This window comes from Palaemon carinicauda, chromosome 10 (genome assembly GCF_036898095.1).
Source record: "Palaemon carinicauda isolate YSFRI2023 chromosome 10, ASM3689809v2, whole genome shotgun sequence".
NCBI lineage: Eukaryota > Metazoa > Arthropoda > Malacostraca > Decapoda > Palaemonidae > Palaemon > Palaemon carinicauda.
The window spans coordinates 78,479,205-78,501,189 of record NC_090734.1 but is presented as its reverse complement, the minus strand read 5'-3'; the positions used below and the strand labels follow the sequence as shown (position 1 = coordinate 78,501,189).

Genomic DNA, 21,985 nt, shown 5'->3' with positions numbered 1-21,985 from the left:
GATCCGTTATGAGCTTTTATGAACATGATTTATTTACTAAATATGATGTATCGATAAGTATAAGTTGAAAACAGTTAGCGTTATTTTTTTTTTTTCATGTAATGCCTATAAAATAGCTATAAAATGCTTCAATTAAATGTCTTTGGATTGCAGTCAAGATTATCATTTTATTACTTAGAACAAAGTGAGTTGCATTTAGTGTTCAAAATCTATATAATTTCTAAATTAGGAACAATTTTCTTGGCATATCCTAGAATAATTTTATTTTCGCTAAAGATATGTGAGTCACAGTATAAATAACGAGAAAATCTGCTCTAATCATGAATGAAAAAGACAAACTTAAATTGGAATAGCCATGGATTAGTTATTTTGTTTGTGACATTTGAAAAGAAAAAAAAATGTACAAATATTGAAACTGATGAAAATGTGTCGATGATTATTTTTGCAATAAGTATCATAAATAATTTAGTTGGAAATTTAACAATAAAAGTGCAAAAAACTCAATGACTCTTAAACCAAAATTAACCTCCAGGGATTAAAAAACAAAACAAAAAACAAATGAATAAATTGAAGCGTAATTCTTCTTTGGAAGTTGAGAGAATTGTTAAGCTGACTACTCACGGTAATGTAAACACCGATGCTTACAATTGAGCAATAGCATGTAACCTAATATATCTAGGTTAGCAGGAAATTAGGTTAATTAGAAATATCATGCATTACACTCTGGATCATCCGCTATTATTATTATTATTATTATTATTATTATTATTATTATTATTATTATTATTAATATCATCATTATTATTATTATTACTTTCTAGGCCACAACCTTAGTTGGAAAAGCAGGATGGTATAAACCAAATGGCTCCGACAGGGAAAATAGCCCAGTGAGAAGAGTATATAAGGAAATAAATAAACTATAAGAGAAGATATAACAATTAAAATGAAATATTTTAACAACATTACAAATATTCATATATATCTTTCATATATAAACTGTTAAAACTTAAACAAAACATGAGGAAGGGAAATAACAAAGAATAGTGTGCCTGGGTGTACCCTCAAGCAAGAGAACTCCACCCCAAGACAATGAAAGGCCATGTTATAAAGCCTGTGGCATTGGCAATGACTACAAAAACTTTAAGATCTATTGAAATATGTGCAATACTGTGAAATCTCTTCAAGTACTTTTATATGTGCCTATATATCCCAATATAAAAATAATAGTAAAAAATTCACCTATGCTCTACATTAATCATTGAATGAATTGAAAAAATGCAGGTAGAATTTCATCCAATCTCTACCATTATATCCACCAAAATAATAGTTACTTACATATCTAATATCACCTTGCAATCCTATAGCACCGATCTATGTCAAGTATTCTATTATATATTTAAAGAAAGGCATAACCTAGACGTACGTATGGTGGATATGATATATATATATATATATATATATATATATATATATATATATATATATATATGTATATATATATATATATATATATATATATATATATATATATACATATATAAATATATATATATATATATATATATGTATATATATATATATATATATATATATATATATATATATATATATACACACTCGGCGTCAATGACCTTTGATGTCCGGATACCAGAGAACTTCAAATCATTCATTCATTATATATATATATATATATATATATATATATATATATATATATATATATATATATATATGTGTGTGTGTGCGTGTATATGTATATATATATATATATATATATATATATATATATATATATATATATATATATATGTGTGTGTGTATATGTATATATATATATATATATATATATATATATATATATATATATATATATATATATATATAATATATATATATATATATATATATATATATATATATATATATATATATATATATATATATATATATATAGATAGATAGATAAATAGATATATATATATATATATATATATATATATATATATATATATATATATATATCTTTATATATATATATATATATATATATATATATATATATATATATATATATATATATATATATATATATATATATATATATATATATATATAAAGTGTAGGGAAAGGCAACCGAATGTTACCTCGATATTAGTTATTGATAAGCAGCGGACATAAATATGAGAAATCTTTGAACGCAAATCATATGCAAGTTCGAATATTTCTTTAAACATATGATCATGGTGTCTCCATTTACATCTAACTTCGTTTGATTTTAGATAATTCCCCTTGATTTGCCAGTGTAAACGGATCTTTGAGTCATTTATAACACTAATATTTTCATCCTTGGTAGTCATCACTTGTGATCCAGGAGTCGTAGGGAGCAGACGTTAGCCTGCCCTTTGGATGCTACTGTTGCATTGTATTGAAGTTTCATCTAGCTCCTCACTTTATGGTTCATTGGACTTTTGATTGTTTAGTGAGGAATGGATGGCTGAAAGTCTCGTCCAGATGGATTTAGCTGTGGTAAATAGTAATTCAGGTGAAGCTTCCTATCCAGTTGAGAAATCTAAGAAAAAGAAATGGGAAAAACGGAAAAACAATGATAGTCTGCAGAGCATGGTGCCTCATTTGTCAGTGGTCGATCAGATTAATGAGGAAACTTCTGGTAGCAAGAGGAAGAGCGTCTCCTCAAATCAAGATGATATTGAGAGTGTTTCTTTGGTTAGTGACAACGATCATGAGGGGGTTCTTGAAGGAGGGATTATACCAAGGAAACGGCTGTATTTTCCCAGTTATCTTCAAATGGACAATATTAGCAAAGTACGGAGGGCATTTAAGTTGTATAAAGCACATCCAGATTTTGATGTATTATTTAAAGAAGGAAAGTATAAATAATTTGTTACAGGGAAGGATGAAAAAGCAGTGGAACTTTTAACGACAGATTGTTTTTAAAAAGTCATCTTAGAAAAGCCTAGTGAATAAGGAAAAACTACCAAGGTTATTATTTTTGGCATCCCTTTGTGTTTGGATGCTGACCTCCTTATAGAAAATAAGAATATATTAAAGGCTTAACGTCGTGAATTCAAGTCTGGGGGCTAGGTTTTTCCTTGAACCCCAATTAATTGCTTGGTTATAAGGTAATGTTCCTGAAAAGATTTTTTTTACTTGTCTTGGGTATAAAAAGGTAGCTGTATTTGAAGAATAAGAGCCACTTTGTTTTCTGTGCAGTAGTTGGGGGCACAGGGCATACAAATGCCAACATGACAGTCGCTGTAGGTACTGCAGCAAGTTCCATGACGGTCTAGAATGTGTCCAAAAGATTAAGGAAAACATTAAAATCATAATGCAAATTCTCGTCTGTGCAAGAAAAGACCTGTTGTTAGTGTAGCCAGACCAGTTGACTCGTTGAAGAACCCCGCAAGAATCCCTGCAAAATTTATCTCTGATCAGACTTTGAATGACCAAGGTGGTGGTGTGGTCAATGTTTGGGAGCAAAGGAATAGAAATTCTTCTGATTTGGAAAGACAAAATAGTGACGCAATAGCTGCTCTTCGCATTGAAGTAGAACAATTAAAGAATTTGATTCTGACACTGCAGAGTCAGGTTGATAAAGTTTGCAACATTCAAGATGTCACGTCTAAAGATAAATTGGATTTTAAGGTAAAGTGAAGTTGAGGTGGCTGCCCATGAATCGATTTCTCAAAAAACTGAATCCCCTGGTAATGGAAAGCATATATCAGTGAGTGATCGTCAACCTGAGGTTGTTGTTTATAGAGGTCATATACAGAAGATGAAAATTTTTTTAGATGCTGTATTGACTTAAATGCAAGCTCCAAATGATAAGCTGGGAAGGGATGTCATTGCATATGCCAAAAGGTTTAGAGAACAGGTAAACAAAAATGGAGGTACCTAATCTTAAGTTGTTATCTTGGAATATAAATAGTCTTCATAGAAGGGCGACTGATATTCATGCTTGTGTTTTGTCTCATAATTATGACGTAGTTACTTTGCAAGAGGTTGGGGTTAATGGGTTAGGCTTTAAACTGCCGGGATACCAAAGTTTTGAATTGCCAGCCAACCAAGAAAATAATATTAGAGGCTTAACTACATTTGTAAAGAAAAGTATTCCTGCAACATTATATGAATCTTGTTTGGTTGATGGCACTGAACTTTTGCTTCTCAAACTATATGTTGACAATTGCTCTATATATATATATATATATATATATATATATATATATATATATATATATATATATATATATATATATATATATATATCATTAACGTCTATATTCATATTGATAGACTTTCACTTGAAAATTTTCCCTCATATGTATTTAATCAGAAATGTTTATTAATGGGTGATCTCAATGGCCGTCATCGTAGCTTAGAAAATGTTGGGAGTCCGAATGGAAAGGTGTTGTTTTACATAGTATTCTCAACTCACTTGATAATGTCTGTGTATTAGGTAATAAAGAACCTACTCACATAAGAGGAGGGAGAATTGATTATGTACTTCTTTTTAATATGGCGGAGTATGAAACTGTTGCTTCCGTTGTTGGTGACTTGGTAAGTGATCATTTTGCTCTTGAGACGAATTTGGCCATTCAGCGGATAGCATTCTGCCTTAAGCGTAAAAGTTTAAGAATTAAAGATGATGAAAAGTTTGAATTTATGTTCAAAGTTGATGAATGGTATAAGGAATATAAGTCTATAAATGGACATGCAAATGATGAAAATAAATTTTTGGATAATTTACTTGATGCTTTAGATACAGCATTATATAAGTCTGAAAACAACATTAGTAACAATTTCAACAAAAAAATCCATGTATTTGAATGACAAAATAGTTCGAGGCTAAAATAAAGTTTTGAGGAAAGCTCAAAGAAAATGGAGTTTGAATCCAAGTGATATGCGTAGTAGAGAAACAATGATACAAATTGCTCAAGGCACCTCTGAGATACGAAAAGAGGCAAGAGGAAAGTATTTTAATAACTTTTTAGAGGACATTTCGTTCACGAAATCTCTGGGTGGTGTGTGAAATGCAATAAATAAAATAAGGGGAGTCAAAAAGAGAATTGTTGCACATCCGAATCCTACAGGTAAAGCAATTGAATTAATGAGAAAGTGGGTAGCTGCCTCTAGTAGTAGCAATTTACCAGGTAACATCCAGTCTTGTTTGCGTGACCGCCGTGTACAGAGACGGCAGTTGGTGGAAATGCAGATGGGGGTGATAAATGAAACTTGCGTGCCCTTTACGAGAGGTGAATTATTATTAGGAATTAAAGAAGGGAAGTCGACTGCCCCTGGAATGGATGGGGTTACATATGATATAATAAATTGCTTAATCATGATGGAGGATAGACCTTTACTAGATTTGATCAACCTTACTTATAAAAACGGCAGGCTGTCTATCAAATGGCAATTGGCTTTGATTGTTCCTGTTCCTAAGGGCAATGGAGATTATAGACCTATTTGTTTAACGTCTTGTATATGTGAATTGATGGAGAGGCTAATACTTAACAGATTGCTTTTTATTATTGGAGATCAGTTGTCAAATAATATGTATGGCTTTATAAAAGGTAAAACCAGAACTGACTGTGTTTTGAGGGTACTTTGTCATAAGGCTTGTAAATGCAGCGCTTTTGTCGATCTTAAAGGGGCATTTGACAGAGCAAATAAAGAAGTAATTCTTGAAGAGCCATTTAACATGGGTGTTAAGGGATCACTATTGCGGTGGATTTACAGTTATTAGAATGAAAGAAAAGCTAAAGTATGGTTTCAGGGACATGAATCTCGAGTAATGGAATTAGAATTAGGTACCCCACAAGGGGGTGTTTTAAGTCCAACTTTATTTAATGTGCTTAAGGACAAAATTGCAAGACATAATTTTCCTAGGGGTGCAGACGTGGTGATTTATGCTGATGACATTTTGTTTTAATGAGGCAAAGAGTTTGTTTAGAAAAATGCATTGGATCAGCTACAAGGTATATGTTTAGATATGGGACTGGTTATTAATGAAAATAAAAGTAAGATTCAGTCATGCATGGTAAGTGAAAATGAGTTATCTTTTAATGGAAGAGAACTGGAAAGGGTAAATACATTTAAGTATCTTGGCATGTATATTGGTTTCTATAAGACCATAGATGAGCTTAATTATGTTAGAAATATTTGCATACTGAGACTGAGACCTTTGCAGGAATTGGCCAACGCAGGCAGTGGTGCAGGTATCCCAGTTTTACGAATTATGTATATTGGTACTATTCGCTCCATTATTGATTATGAGCAAGAGCTGAAAAAATTAGAAATTATTCAAAATCGAGCCATGCATATTATACTAGGTTGTCCAATGAACACTTGTATTGAGATCATGAGGTTAGAGTTGAACCTTCCAAGTGTCACGGACAGGATTCATGAAATAGTTTCAGTCGCAACTGTTACAAGTATAAGGAGAGCAGAAAAAGTTTTAAAAGTTGGCAGCGACACTATGTCTGGTTTTCGCAGTTCCTTAATTAGACCTACTGGTCATTTAAGGAAGCTGTATAGAATATTGCTTATATAGGATGTTGTAAAGTACTGTGTCAAAATAGAACCTTGGCAATGTAGTAGATTAGACATTACTGTCACTAAACTGGATTTTAAGAAAAATGGATATAATACATTGGAATTGAAACATTTTTTTTTTTTTTTTTTTTTTTTTTTTGATAAAATAGATTCTGTACCCAGATGTAATGTCATTCATATGTATTGTGGTGGTTCTGTTATTGATAATAGAGTTGGTTGTGGAGTATTGATGAGATGATTTCTAAAAGAATTGAAGATAATAATTCCTCTACGGCAGCAGAATTGTATGCCATTCATGAGGGTTTGAGAGTGGTGGTATGTATATATAGTCGATTTTTTTAAACCTGGCAAACTTGCACTAAACTTGCACTTAGCTGGTTGTCGCTGATTGGATGAGTGTCGTGTTGTCCGAATCTCTCAGTTTTGTTTTCACACTGTTTTAGAATTGGGATTATAGGGTCATAGAGTGAGTTAAGAGCCAAGTTATGTAATGTTATGTAAATACCAGTTGTAATAAAACGTAAGTATTAAGAACTTACATACCGAATTATTATTTAATAGTTAACAGTTATGAAACAACACTTACCGAAGCTGTAGACTAGAGATATGTTTCAAACGCATGAACTTTAATGTTTAAATTTCTAGCTAGATTTTTAGTGCTATCATGCCATTGGTTGTTTGAAAAAAAAAAAATATTTATTGTACATTGCTGATGTTGTATAACGCCTAAGAACAAAATAATATCGTAGAAATGTAAGCTTGTCAGAAAATTTGGGGTGGAGGAGTTGTGGGAGGAACAGCCACGGGCTTGACAGAAAGTTGACGTACTCTCAGCGGGAGGTTCAAATGCGGGTTGTGGTGTTTTTGTCTTCATAAAATAATAATTAAGATGTTTATATATCATAATGTTTATTTTTTGCATTTCAAAAGTACTGCTCACGGAATTTCATTAATGTTTTAGGATATGTATAAAGGCAAATTACATAAATTGTATTTATTCGTACCATTTCCTGGCTGGTGTGCCACTCTCTATATAAAATGACATTAAATTTACTGTTCCTCAAGTAGAAATTTTCAAATATGTCCTATTACAGTTGGGTTTTCTTTATCTCGCGTCCATCTTATTTTTAGATAGACCTTAATTATATTATATTTTGTAAATCATAAGACTCCCCATGAATAATAAGAGCAGAGCCCTTATATTTGAGATTGTTAGCTGTCATGTTGTCTTTTGTTCCATCTCAATAAACTTATAGCAGTTTTCAATAGTACAGGGAAACAAAAGGTTCTTAGGAACTTAAATTTTAAGTATATTTTCATGACAGTTCATTTTAATAATACAGTAGCTGTATTAGGCAATAATGGCATTAATGAAGAGAAAAGTCAATAATAATATTAAAAATTATAACAACAGTAAGAGTCACAACAAAGTAAACAACAACTAAGTATTGATAACAGTAGTAATAATAATGCATCAATTAAAGGCGTCAGAATTATATAAACAAAAGTATCGATAACAGTATTCAGGGTCATGGATGATAATAAAGTATCATCAGTATCATGTTAACAGAAGTATCAATAACAACATGAAATACAGCTAGAATTTTAGTCCAGTGTCAGAGCATCTTCATCACTACTGTCATCAGTAGTGCTATCATTCAAGTCAATTACAAACTCATCAAGTAACTTATCAAATGCTGAATCTTTGGCACGATACAATTCTTCGATTCTCTTGACATGTTCTATAGCATTTTGCCAGTGCTGTGGCGTCACATGATCAACTGCTTCTTTTGTAATTTTTTCAACAATTTTCAGAGACTGGTCGCTATTAGAATTACGTTTTTTTATTTCTGTCTTCACTTGGGCCCAGATAAGTTCGATAGGGTTGAAAATGCAGTGATAGGGAGGTAGACGAAGCACTTTATGGCCATAGTGAGCAGCAATTTCATCTATTTCGTACTTTTGAATTTCCTTGTGGCGCTGGCAGAGCTGAAGAAGTTCGAGTTTTGTAAAAGAAGGGTCATGGTCAATGTTATTTAGAACCAACCAGTCTATGATTTGGGCTTTTCTGTTGCTACTTGTCGGGACCTTGTTGATTATTTTAGAGTGATAAGGAGCATTATCGATGATGATAAGGGACTCCTTCTTGATATTAGGAAGAAGTTGTTCTTCTAACCACATTTTGAACCTTTCGTTATCCATCGAGTCATGGTAATCACCCTTTGATCCGTTTTTTGATTTGAACATAAGCAATGCTCCCGGTACAAAACCCTCATCACTTCCTGCATGTACTATTATAAACCTTGAGCCTCTCCCTGACTTCGTTTTCGGTCCTACTGATCCATCTTCATTAGTCCAGCACTTTTCGACGGTGAGGTTCTGGTTCACCCAAGTCTCGTCCACGAATACCTCCGGTCTTGGCTTTGGACTCTCTCGATTTCTCTTCAGTTCTCTAAGATACTTGTTCCTTGTTATAATGATGTCCTGTCTCTCCATGAGTATCTTTCTTCCGCTTGTGACTTTCTTGTACCTAAAACCAAGATTCCTGACTATTTTGTAGAGGGAACTTCTCGAACCAGTAAAATTAGTAGGAGGTTCCCGAACTTTTGCCAACAAATTTGCTAATGTAGGAAGGTCTCCTCTGTCATAAAAGGATAGGATCTCTCTCCTAACACAATCTCTGTCGAAACTATCAAGATTATCAACAACAGTCGATTTCCTTTTCCGGGGCAAGGGTGAATGAATTATACCGTCTGAAGATTTCATCTTCTCAGATTTGATGCGATAGATAGTTCTCTCTGAAACTTGAGTTGCTGTTGCTGTCGCCTTAATGATTTCTTTCATTGTCTTGCTAGGGCCCTGTGAATTGAAATATTGAAAAACATTCATTATTATATTACGGCACTGACTGGTAAGCCTACTGCCAGCAGCATGTATATGCCTGGTGTTTGAAGTGCCTTCATCTTTGCTTTGTTCCATATCGTCTCTTGTGGCCATGGCTGAAATAGGTGAAATCGACAGTGAGCCAATTGCTCGATAGCAGATTCTAAGCTGATTGATGGTGGCGGTGTGTGCAGACGACAACTCGCTGGCTGTTCCTTTCTCAACTCCTCCACCCCAAATGTTTCGGCAAGCTTACATTTCTACGATAGTATTTTGTTCTTAGGCGTTATACAACCTTCAGCAATGTATAATCAATACGTTTTGCTTTTTTCCAAACCACCAATGGCACGTTTGCGCTAAAAATCTAGCTAGAAATTTAAACATTAAACTTCATGCGTTTGAAACATATTTCAAGTCTACAGCTTCGGAGAGTGTTGTTTCATAACTGTTAACTATTATATAATAATTTGGTATGTAACTTCTTAATACTTACGTTTATTACAACTGGTATTTACATAACATTACATAATTTGCCTCTTATCTCAATCTATGGCCGTATAATCACAATTCTAAAACAGTGTGAAAACCAAACTGAAATATTCGGACAACACGACACTCATCCAATCAGCGACAACCAGCTAAGTGCAAGTTTAGTGCAAGTTTGCCAGGTTTAAAAAAATAGACTATAGAAGTAAAAATGTGTTGGTTTTTCGTTGACTCGCAGAGTGCTCTATTTGCCCTGAACAGTTAAACACTTACTGATAATGATGTTGTTATTCATTGTAAGAACTTAGTTTATCAATACAAAGAGAGAGGATTTTTTGTTAATTTTTTCTGGGTTCCCTCTCATATTGGCATTTCTTTGAATGAATTTGCTGATCTAGTTGGCTAAACAGGAAACAGAAAGACTTACGGTAGATATAGAGAGCATTATGAGTCTAAGTAGAATTTAAAAAAGGAATAAATCACAGGCAAAATATTTTGGAAGCCGAAAATGGTGTTAGGATTCAAGAAGAAGGCAGTGGTAGCATGGGGCACTACCTTTTTGTGAGTGAAAACGCCCCTATAACATATGGCAAGGTTTTATCAAAAGTGGATACTTCTGATATGAGGCTAAGGTTAGGTTACAATTATTGTTAGCAATATATTGATGATAATAACAAGTCTTGTAAAGTGTGTGGCGAGGCTTTCTCACACACTTTAGACCATTATATGTTGGAGTGTTTTGAGCTTTTGGAATTTAGAGACAGAAACATAACTAGTGTTGTTCGAATGGTTTGTTATTGTTTTAAAAATAATGTTAATGATAACATTGTTAAAACGTTTCCTAAGTTTGCATGGAATAGGTAATAATATTTAAATTGTCTTACTTGTAAGGGGTTGCGTAAGCATGCTTATGCATTCCATTTGATGTATCTTTTTGTCAATAAATTATTTGAATCTTGAATCTTGAATCCTTGGTAGTGGCTATTACTCTATGGCAAATATATATATATATATATATATATATATATATATATATATATATATATATATATATATATATATATATATATATATATATATATATATATACATATTTCTACCTCATACTTGGGATCGAACGTTGGCCCCTTCTAATGAAAGGCCAGGTCGAAACCAACCATGCCACGAGAGGCCAGAGTTCGATCTCAAGTATGAGGTAGAATTTTATTTCTATTTGAACACGATGTTGTGTTGATATTTATCCATATTGACTCATTAGGGGCAATTTGAATGAATTACTACCAATTGTGTCACGTGGTGGGCCGGGAAGTCGGGTAAAACTCGCTGGTAAGAGACTAATGTCTCGCCAGGTAAATCCTAGAACAGCTGATTACCCGTTAGGTTCCGATTTCTTTTATGGCCTCTCGTAGCATGGTTGGTTTCGACCTGGCCTTTCATTAAAAGGGGCCAGCGTTCGATCCCAAGTATGAGGTAGAAATTTATTTCTATTTGAACACGATGTTGTGTTGATATTTATCCATATTGACTCATTAGGGGTAATTTGAATGAATTACTACCAATTGTGTCACGTGGTGGGCTGGGAAGTCGGGTAAAACTCGCTGGTAAGAGACTGATGTCTCACCAGGTAAATCCTAGAACAGCTGATTAGCCGTTAGATTCCGATTTCTTTTATGGCCTCTCGTGGCATGGTTGGTTTCGACCTGGCCTTTCATTAGAAGGGGCCAGCGTTCGATCCCAGGTATGAGGTAGAAATTTATTTCTATTTGAACACGATGTTGTTTTGATATTTACATATATATATATATATATATATATATATATATATATATATATATATATATATATATATATATATATATATATATATGACTTTCGGCTGAAAGTAAGTGTAGTAAATGTTTATTTTCTTTCCCTTTTCGTAATGTGCATAATTATGTTTTCATAGATATATATCTTCAAGTCATTAGTCCCATCTTCAGTACAGTATTGCATTTGAAAAGTGAACCGATTTTGCGTCCTGAGTTTTCAAGCTATTACCACTGATTAAGGATATACTATAAAAATCAATTTTTTTGGTATTATACAACATCATTTTCCTTAAAATGAACACCTAATAAATACATTTCGCATAGTTTTTTCTAATGCAAATGAATCTACAAGAAGAGCTTCATACCTCGCGTTTTGAAAAGAATATAGATTTAAACAGCGAGTCCAATATTACGGTTGGAATTTATGAATTTGATCTATTTGTAACTAAGGGAAGACCAGGCGGTTGCATAAAACTTAAAAAATTAAATGCTGTTGGACAACAATAGTGCAAAGTATGAGGTCATTTGATGGTCCAAACCAAATATGAAGGTTCCTGTATTGGGAAAGAGATTCATCATAGGAATGGATTACATATGCTATATTGAGTTCAAGCCAGTATATTAAATTCTAATAGTACATTTTCAAGTAATGCCAGGATTATAGACCTCATTATCACATTCTTGATCATGTGTGAAAGTGACCACTATTATTCATTTCTTTAAAATTCTGCTTATTCTTAGTAGAAGACAACTATTCCGAATATCTGGAAAGTTAAGAGGAAATCAAGTTTGTGAATATATATATATATATATATATATATATATATATATATATATATATATATATATATATATATATATATATATATATACATATATATATATATATATATATTTATATATATATATATATATATATATATATATATATATATATATATATATATATATATCTATATACATATATATATATATATATATATATATATATATATATATATATATATATATATATATATATATATATATATATATATATATATATATATAGTTCGATTCCTTGTCCGACCAAAACCTTTTATCAAAAAGTTAATTTTCTCTTGCGTCTCTGATCCTGAGGCACAGTGAATTCGGTATTTAGAGGTATTAATGGTTTATAAGAATATATGAAAAACACGCATTAATATGAAAAATTATCATACATATAATTTTTTTCTTGTGGTAATAAGTTTTCTCTGGATAGTGGTCAAATATTTGTCTACCAACCTCATAAAACACACATTGCACCAATCAACGAAACTTAAAAATTAGAAATTTAGATTTTCTTTAAATCATTGCCAACAAATCAGCTTCAAGTGATGCAGTGACTTGGAGTGATCAGTGGCTCTACCTACAAAGCTGTTGACGTTAACAAAGAGTTTTAGTAATAACAAGACTGCCCTACGTTTGTGAACCCAACCTAAATATAATAGAGGTTAAAGAGAGATACGTTGACGGGAAAATTGAGAGATCCCCCGAATGGGTTTGCTGCACTTATTTTCAAATTGTTTCATATTAGGTTATGAATGTGAGCAACGATAGTGCTTTATTAAATGTCTCTATCATATCAAAACTGTAATCCTAATGTCAAGATTCAACATTCAACATTGCAGAAAGAAAATAAGGCAACACCACAGAAATATCTGCATAACTTTACCTAAAGTGTGGCATTGCACGAAATAAATAACAATTGCTTACAGTGATGAATTAATGATGTTAATAAAAGTATTGGGTAGATAGTACTTGTATGATATTCCCACATTGGTGTTTATATGATTTTTCTCATTCATTTTTAAAATTAATGAAATAGCAACTTATTTAAAGTTAGCCCATCCAATAATAGTAAAAATAAGAATAATAAATGATATGTTTAATCATATATAGCTGCTAGTGCACATTACCAAGACAAAAAATTCAAAAATAAAAAAAAAATCCACAATTCTTCATTCCAATATAAACTGTAAACAAATAAAACTCATTGTAGAATTATGACATATTACAAAGTTTGTGCATTATAATTTCTTATATCCCGTATTATCCATAAATGCTTGATTTTACTGTATGGTAATCATATGAATGTCATTTTTTTTTTTTTATGAATCAACCTTTTCACGTGTTCAGCTAAAAATCCTAGTAAAATTGGCCTTAGGAAGGTCGTGCCATGACACCAACTATGTGAATGTAAGAATCATGCTAAATTCTAGGAAATTAGGACTGATTAAATTTTGCTATTACTTATATTATATTAGAGATGTCCCCTGGCTGGCGGAACATTTATTGTCTGATACATCCTTACCATGCGACTCTCCTCTACCATTTCAGTCGATATTTAGACATGCAATTTCTATAGACTTTGCCAAAGTTACGCATATCATCCAATATATGAGAAGAACAATAGAAGATTATCCCCATCTCTATAAATGTTGAAGACATATATTGAAGATCAGCTCATCGATAAATATTTCAAATATGCTGCATGTCAGAGGTAGCAGGAACCACAGCGCTCCCGTTTCAAGTAAGCTCATGCCTAAAACGTTTCCCATTTCGCACACATTGCCAGAATATTACTACACTCAAGAGAAATGAAATTAACCGGTATATTGAGTTGGTGAGGCAGAACAATACATCATCAATCAACGAATGTGGACTCGTAATGAAAGTGGTTTTCGTTATACAATATCACAATATACCACTACTTCACATTCATCACAGCTACAAATAATACATCACAAATTGGTCGAATTGCCATCGGGCCACCAAGGATATGACTGTATGTGTCTCTTTACAGTATTCAGTCTATTTTTTTCCCGTTGTTATAGAAATCACCTCCACTGGATCTAATAAAAACTGTTAGGATATTGAGAAGTTTTCTTCATATTTAATGTTTCTCCTATAACATATTCTTGTTCCAAAAGAGTTAGCTACATGATCAAGCAATTTTAGGCTACTGGAGACAATCAAATTGAAGCTTTTATTTGATTTTCCGCAATATAATCAAAACAATACACTTAATTTCTTAATATTTGTGTCAATTCTTCATAAACACACCTTGATAAACTCCCGCACGCGCACACACACTAACAGACATATTGAATTATTCTCGTGTCCTTCTCCCGAATAGATATTAAAATGTATCATTTCCGATTTGTTCGCAAATATCATAAAACTTAATTAGTTTTAAAGCCCTATGACCTTCCCCATAGAAATTAAAACTGTATAGGATTACACTGGTAACCCCATCACTTTACCCATAGCCATTCAAACAGGATGGGATTACACTGATCCACACGACCTTCCAAATAGCTATAGAAACAGAATAGCCCCATGACCTTCCCTTATAACTATTCAAACAAAATGGGATCACACTGATAGCTCCACGACCTTCCCCATAGCCAGCATAACAGTATGGGATTACACTGATAGACCCTTGACCTTCCTCGTAGCCATTCAAACAGAATAGGATTACACTGATAGCCCTATGACCTTACCATTAGCCATTCAAACAGAATGGGATTCCATTGATAGTTCCATGACTTTCTTCTTCTTTGTCTGCATCTCCTCCCACTTCTATGTGGAGTCGATGTTTCTGACCAGCTTTCTCTATCTACCTCTGTCCAACACTTCATCACCGGTTAATCCCTCTGATCGAAGGTCATCCTTGATACAGTCCATCCACCTTCGCTTTGGTCTCCCTCTCCTTCTTGTTCCCTGTACCTCCATTTCCATCACCCTCCTCCCAATATACTGTTCATCTCTTCTCATGACAAGACCATACCACCTCAGTCTACTTTCTTGGATCTTATCTGATAGTTTTGTAACTAATGTTGTATCCCTAATGACCTCATTCCGTATCTTATCTCTTCTTGTCATCCCACACATGCATCTCAACATTCTCATCTCTGCCACATCCTTTTTCTTCTCTTCTGTCTTCCTTATTGCCCACGTCTTCGCTCCATGCATCATTGCTGGTCTCACAACGGTCCTGTGTACTTTATTTTTCAACTTAACTCTCATTTTCCTGTCACATAGTACTTCACGCATTTTTTGCCAATTCTTCCATCCTGCTTGTATTCTGTGGTTTATTTCTTCCCCCAGATCAACATCCTATGCAACTGTTGACCCTAAACACTTGAAATTTTCAACTCTTTTCAATCTCTCTCCTTGTAAACGAACTTCCCCCTTCTCCCCATTTTTCAATCTCAGATACTCGGTCTTTTTCCTGCTGATCTTCAATCCTCTATTTTCCATTTCTCTTCTCCACTCCTCCAGTTTCTCTTCTACTACCTCTCACCTAGTGCTACACAGTATAACATCATCAGCAAAAAGCATACACTAAGGAGACTGATCTCTAATACCTTGTGTTACTACATCCATGACCAGATCAAATAGGTATGGGCTCAATTTACTGGGAAACTTACTGATAGGTCTATGCTGCTCTTAACATTTGTTTCTGCCCTCTCATACATATCTTGGGTGATTCTTACGTATTTCCCAGGGACTCCCTTTTCTCTCATACATCTCCACAGCTTCTGACGTGGTACTCGATTGTACGTCTTCTCCATGTCAATAAAGACCATATGTAATCCTTTCTGTTTCTCCCGATGTTTTTCTATCATCTGCCTCAAAGCAAATATTGCTTCTACAGTCCCTCTTCTAGGCATGAATCCAAATTGTTCCTCACCAATTGTTGTTTCATCTCTGAGTCTCTTCTCAATGATCTTCTCCCATATTTTCATTGTATGGCTTATCAACTCTATGCCTCTGTAGTTGCCACATTCCTGGATGTCTCCCTTCCATTATAGATGGGAATGATTAGGCTTCTTCTCCATTCCTCTGACATCTTTTCCTGATTGAAGATTTTCTGCGTCAGGTCCCACAAGCTATCTACAGTATGCTTCCTCTCCAAGACTCTTCCATACCTCTACTGGTATATCATCCGGTCATGCAGCTTTACTATTTTTCATCTTCTTTATTGCTTGTTCTACTTCTCTTCTAGTCACTCCTATGGTAACTGCCTCGTTTGGGAGTCCATCTACAAATACTATTCTTGGGTTCTCCTCATTCAATAGTCCTTCAAAATAAGTTTCCCACCTTCTTTTAATTTCATTCTCCTCTGCTAGAACTATAACATTGCTATCTTTTATTTGCCTTATCTGTGTCATGCCTTTAGATGCAGCATGTCGGGCTTTGGCAATTTGTAATATTTTCTTCTCTCCTTTTGGTGTTTCTATCTCTTTATAGACTTCATCTAATGTCTCTGCCTTTGCCTTTGCTACTGCACTTCTTGCTTCTCTCTATGCCTGTTTATACTTTTCTTTATCCTGCTCTTGTCCTGATAGATCTGCCTTCTTCTTGGTTTTTACCTGTTCTTGCACTTCATCATTCCACCACCACGATTCTTTACCATGAGGGGGTCTTTTTCCTGACGACTTTCCAAGTACTTCCTCACCCATCCTTAGAATCACTTTACTATTCTCGGTCCACCATTTTTGTATATCCTCATGTAACCTATCTGCTTCCAGCACTCTTTCCTTAAACAAGACTCTCAGTTCTTCCTCTTTCAATTTCCACCATTTAATCTTTGGGTCCATTCTCGTCTTTTTACTTCTCCTACAATTCCTTAGTCTACAATCAATTACCACTAACCTGTATTGCGCTGCTACACTATCCCCATTTATTACTTTGCAATTTCTAACCTGCGTAAGATCTTCTCTCTTACATGGCAGCAAATTTATCTGGCTCTCCCTGTCACCACTACTGTAATTAATCAATCTGTTAATCTTTTTCTCAAAAAAGGTGTTGATCATTGCTAGGTCAAAAGCCACTGCAAAATCAATCACTCTTCCCCCCCCCCCCCATCATTTTTCTCATCCACACCCCAACCTCCATGCACTCCCTCTTTCCCTTCCCTTCTAATTCCCAATTGGCCATTCAGATCTCCTCCTATAACTACTCTTTCCTTTGCAGGAATTACTCCAAGATCCTGGTCCATCTCCTCCCAGAATGTATCCTTCTCCTCCTCTGTACATCCAGTTTGCAAGGCATAGGCACACACCACATTGACTATTGTTGCTCCCAGTCCCAGGTCTAAACTCATATTTCTGTAAATTTCTCCTATATACCCCAATCAAACATTCCTTCAGATCTTTCGATGATATTATTCCTACACCATTTCTTCCTTCCATATTTCCTCCACTGTAATAAAATTTACAACTTTCGCCTAGTTCTCTTGCCTTATTTCTCTTCCATCTGGTCTCCTGCACACACAGAACTCCAATCTTCCTTTTCTCCATGAGGTCAACCAGCTCTCGCCCTTTTCCAGTCATTGTCCTCACATTCAGAGTTGCTACTCTCATCCTGTCCTCAGATATTTTCCTCTGAGCTTGCCTCTTTAACCCAGCCCACTCATGACTGGGTAGCCCTTGCCGATTTTTCAGAGGGATCAGGCGAGGTCCCAACACGTCGCCTACAGGGAACGCCCTAGCATTAATTTCATTTTCACAACTTTCACTGGTCATATTGGTGTTGGCAAATTTTTCATGGCCGTACGCTTTCCTACCGCCAACCCTCCTCATTTATCCGGGCTTGGGACCAACACCAAGTTGAAGTTGGCTTGCCCCCCCCCCCCCCCTCCATGACCTTACCAATAGCCATTCAAACAGAATGGGATTCCATTGATAGTTCCATGACTCTTCCCATAGCAATTCAAACGGAATGGGATTACACTAATAGCCCCATGACCGTACCAATAGCCATTCAAACAAAATGGAATTCCATTGATAGCTCCATGACCTTCCCGTTAGCAATTCAAACAGAATGGGATCACACTGGTAGCCCCATGACCTTACCCATAGCCATTATATCAGTATGTAGGTAGTAAGTTGGCAAGTTATTAGGTCCATTAACTGACCAGACAGTACTACATTGGATCCCTCTCTCGGGTTAAGGCTCATTTTGTCTTTGCCTACACATACACCGAATAGTCTGGCCTATTCTTTCAACATTCTCCTCTGTCCTCACACACCAGACAACACTGGGAATACAAAATATTTTTCTTTACACAAGTGGTTAACTACTACAATGTCATTATTCACTGGATACTTTCCTCTTGGTAAGGGTAGAAGAGACTCTTTATCTGAGATAAGCAGCTCTTCTAGGAGAAAGACATTCCAATTAAAACATTGTTCTCTCGTTTTTGGGAGTGCCATAGCCTCTATACCGTGGCCTTACACTGTCTTGGGTTAGAGTTTTCTTGCATGAGAGTACACTTGGGCACACTATTCTATCTTATTCTTCCTCTTTTTATTTAGTTTGTTATAGTTTATATATCAAAGATATAATTTAATGTTGGTACTATTCTTAAAATATATTATTTTGATTCTTTTACAGCCTATCTTTTTCATTATTTATTTTCCTCAATGGGCTTATTTTTCCTATGGGAACCCTTAGGCTCATAGCATCTTGTTTTTCCAGCTAGGGTTGTAGATTAGCTCTTAATAATAATAACAACAACAATAATAATAATAATAATAATAATAATAATAATAATAATAATAATAATGATAATATGGGATTACACTGATAGCCCCATGACCTTCCCCATAGTGATTCAGACAGAATGAGATTATTCTGATAGCACCATGGCCGTTCTAATAGCCCTTCAAACATGTTGAGATCATATCCATAGCCCCCTGACCATCCCCATATCCATTGAAACAGAATGGGATTACACTCATTGCGACCTGACCTTACCCGTAGCCTTTCAAACAGAATGGAATTACACTGGCAGCCCAATGACCTTCCCCATAGCTATACAAACAAAATGGGATTAGACTAATAGCCCATGACCTCCCACATAGCCATTCAAACAGAATGGGATTAGACTGAGACCCTATGACCTTCCCCATAGCCATTCAACAAAATTGGGATTACATTGATAACCACGCAACCTTCTCCATAACCATTAAAACAGAATGAATTTACATTGATAGCCCCAAGACCTTCCGAATAGCCATCCAAGCAGAATGGAATTACGCTGATACCCCCATGACCTTCCATAGAGCCATTCAAAAAGTATGGGATTACACTGATAGCCCCATGACCTTCCCCATAGGCATTCAAGCAAAATGGGATTACACTGAGAGCACCGTGACCTTCCCGATAGCCATTCAAACAGAATGGGATCACCCTGATAGCCCCAATACCTAACCGTAGCTATTCAAACTGAATGGGGTTACACTGATAGCCTCATGACTTTCCCCACAGCCATTCAAACAGAATGGGATTACACTGATAGGCCCAAAACCTTCCCAATAGCAATGCAAACAGAAAGGGAGTATATTGATAGCACAATGACATTCCCAGTAGCTATTAAGACAGAATAGGATTACATATATATATATATATATATATATATATATATATATATATATATATATATATATATATATATACACACACACACACACACACATATATATATATACATATATATATATACATATATATATATATATATATATATTTATATATATATAGATATATATATATATAAATATATTTTATTCATACATATATATTTATATATACAAACAAATATATATATATATATATATATATATATATATATATATATATATATATATATTTATATATATATATATATATATATATATATATATATATATATATACATATATATATATATATATATATATTTATTTATATATATATACACATACATACATATATATATATATATATATATATATATATAAATGAGATGAACATTTTGAGTGAAAGAAGTTATGACAAGAGCACTGAAGGATTATATGAATTATACATGAGAGTGCAGGTGATAGAATATATCCAAACAAGGACACTTCATCAATATAGTCTTAATGATCTAAGGTATCCACTTCATGGACGTCAGGTCACAAGGCGACGACTAAAATCAAGAAGAATCTTTTGGCTGTGAAGGGTCTTTAATATCTAAACCCTTATGAAATATGGAAGGAGAGTGACTGTAATGTAACTAATAAAGCACTACTTGACCCCATCGAACACCTACTTTGAGAAGCGTCCTTCAACACAGAGGATTGGACCACCCAAAATAAACCAAGATCCAAGGTCGGGAAAACAGAAGATAGACTTCAGAAGTGGGGATAAGTCATCAATACTGATTGCCCCTGTGACGAATCGCCCAAGACCAATATGGGTTTACCCATGGTAAAGGGACCCAACTGGCATTGGCCAGATTATTTGAATTTATGGCAGTAAAGAAAAGTCTAGGTTGTGGTTGTAACCTAATCTCAAGAGATGTCTGCCGGGCCTTTGATCAAGTATGGCATGATGGCTTAAAATACAAAGTGTTAGATGCACAATTGCCAGATTTAGCAACCAGGTTGCTATGCAACTTTTTAGATAAACGGGTTGCCATGATTAAAATTAAAGATTTCATAGGGCCAGAGTTTCAGTTGTTCTCAGGAGTTCTTCAGGGCAGTGTTCTCTCCCCTTCACTATACAACTCCTATATTAAAGACACCTCTCCCCCTATAGAAGGTTGCCTACAAATCATGTTTGCAGATGATCACACCCAAGTAATAACCTATCCTAACAATCATAAACTAATGCTACAGAGAATGACGGTCCGTGAATTGAAAAAAAATTAATAACTACTGTATGAAAAGAAATGGAAAATTACCACATATATTAATAAATTTAAACTTCTATCAATAACAGTCAACAATCCTGCAGAAATTATAATAGATAACGTCCGTATCCCATTTAAATGTAAAGCACTAATACTTGGGTGTAACTTTAAACGGTCCGGCATCCTTTCTCATGTTAAAGATAAAATAAATGTTTCCAAGTTGACGCTCAATAGATTAAAAAGGTTCAAAGGTTTATCAACCAAAACACAACTTAGACGTTATAAATCCTTAGTAAGACCACAGTTAGAATACCCAACAATAATATTTGGAGCTCTCAGCATGTCATCAATGAATAAAATGCAAGCAGTACAAAATAAAGCTTTGAGGCGAGCTTATAAAGAGGGGCCTCCATATTACAATAAAATTCAAGAACTTCATCAACATTCCAAGTTTGACCTCTAAATGTCAGGTTTCACAGACTTATCCAAAAAAATTGGGATAAAATAGCTACTGACGATGACGACCTATGCACGATTACAAGGACTC

At 34.2% G+C, this 21,985-nt stretch overlaps 2 protein-coding genes across 2 annotated transcripts in view; both read right to left on the bottom strand.

Annotated features, from left to right (window-relative positions):
• LOC137648430 (cell adhesion molecule 3-like) overlaps window positions 1-21,985 on the bottom strand; it is a 209,273-nt gene that overhangs the window by 172,281 nt on the left and 15,007 nt on the right. The gene's annotated exons all lie outside the window — the stretch shown is intronic.
• On the bottom strand, window positions 15,640-17,377 carry LOC137648068 (uncharacterized). The gene is made up of 2 exons (XM_068381009.1): window positions 17,150-17,377; window positions 15,640-15,768 (listed from the first exon to the last, which is right to left on the bottom strand). The coding sequence occupies exons 1-2, from the start codon at window positions 17,375-17,377 to the stop codon at window positions 15,640-15,642; spliced, it is 357 nt and encodes a 118-aa protein (XP_068237110.1).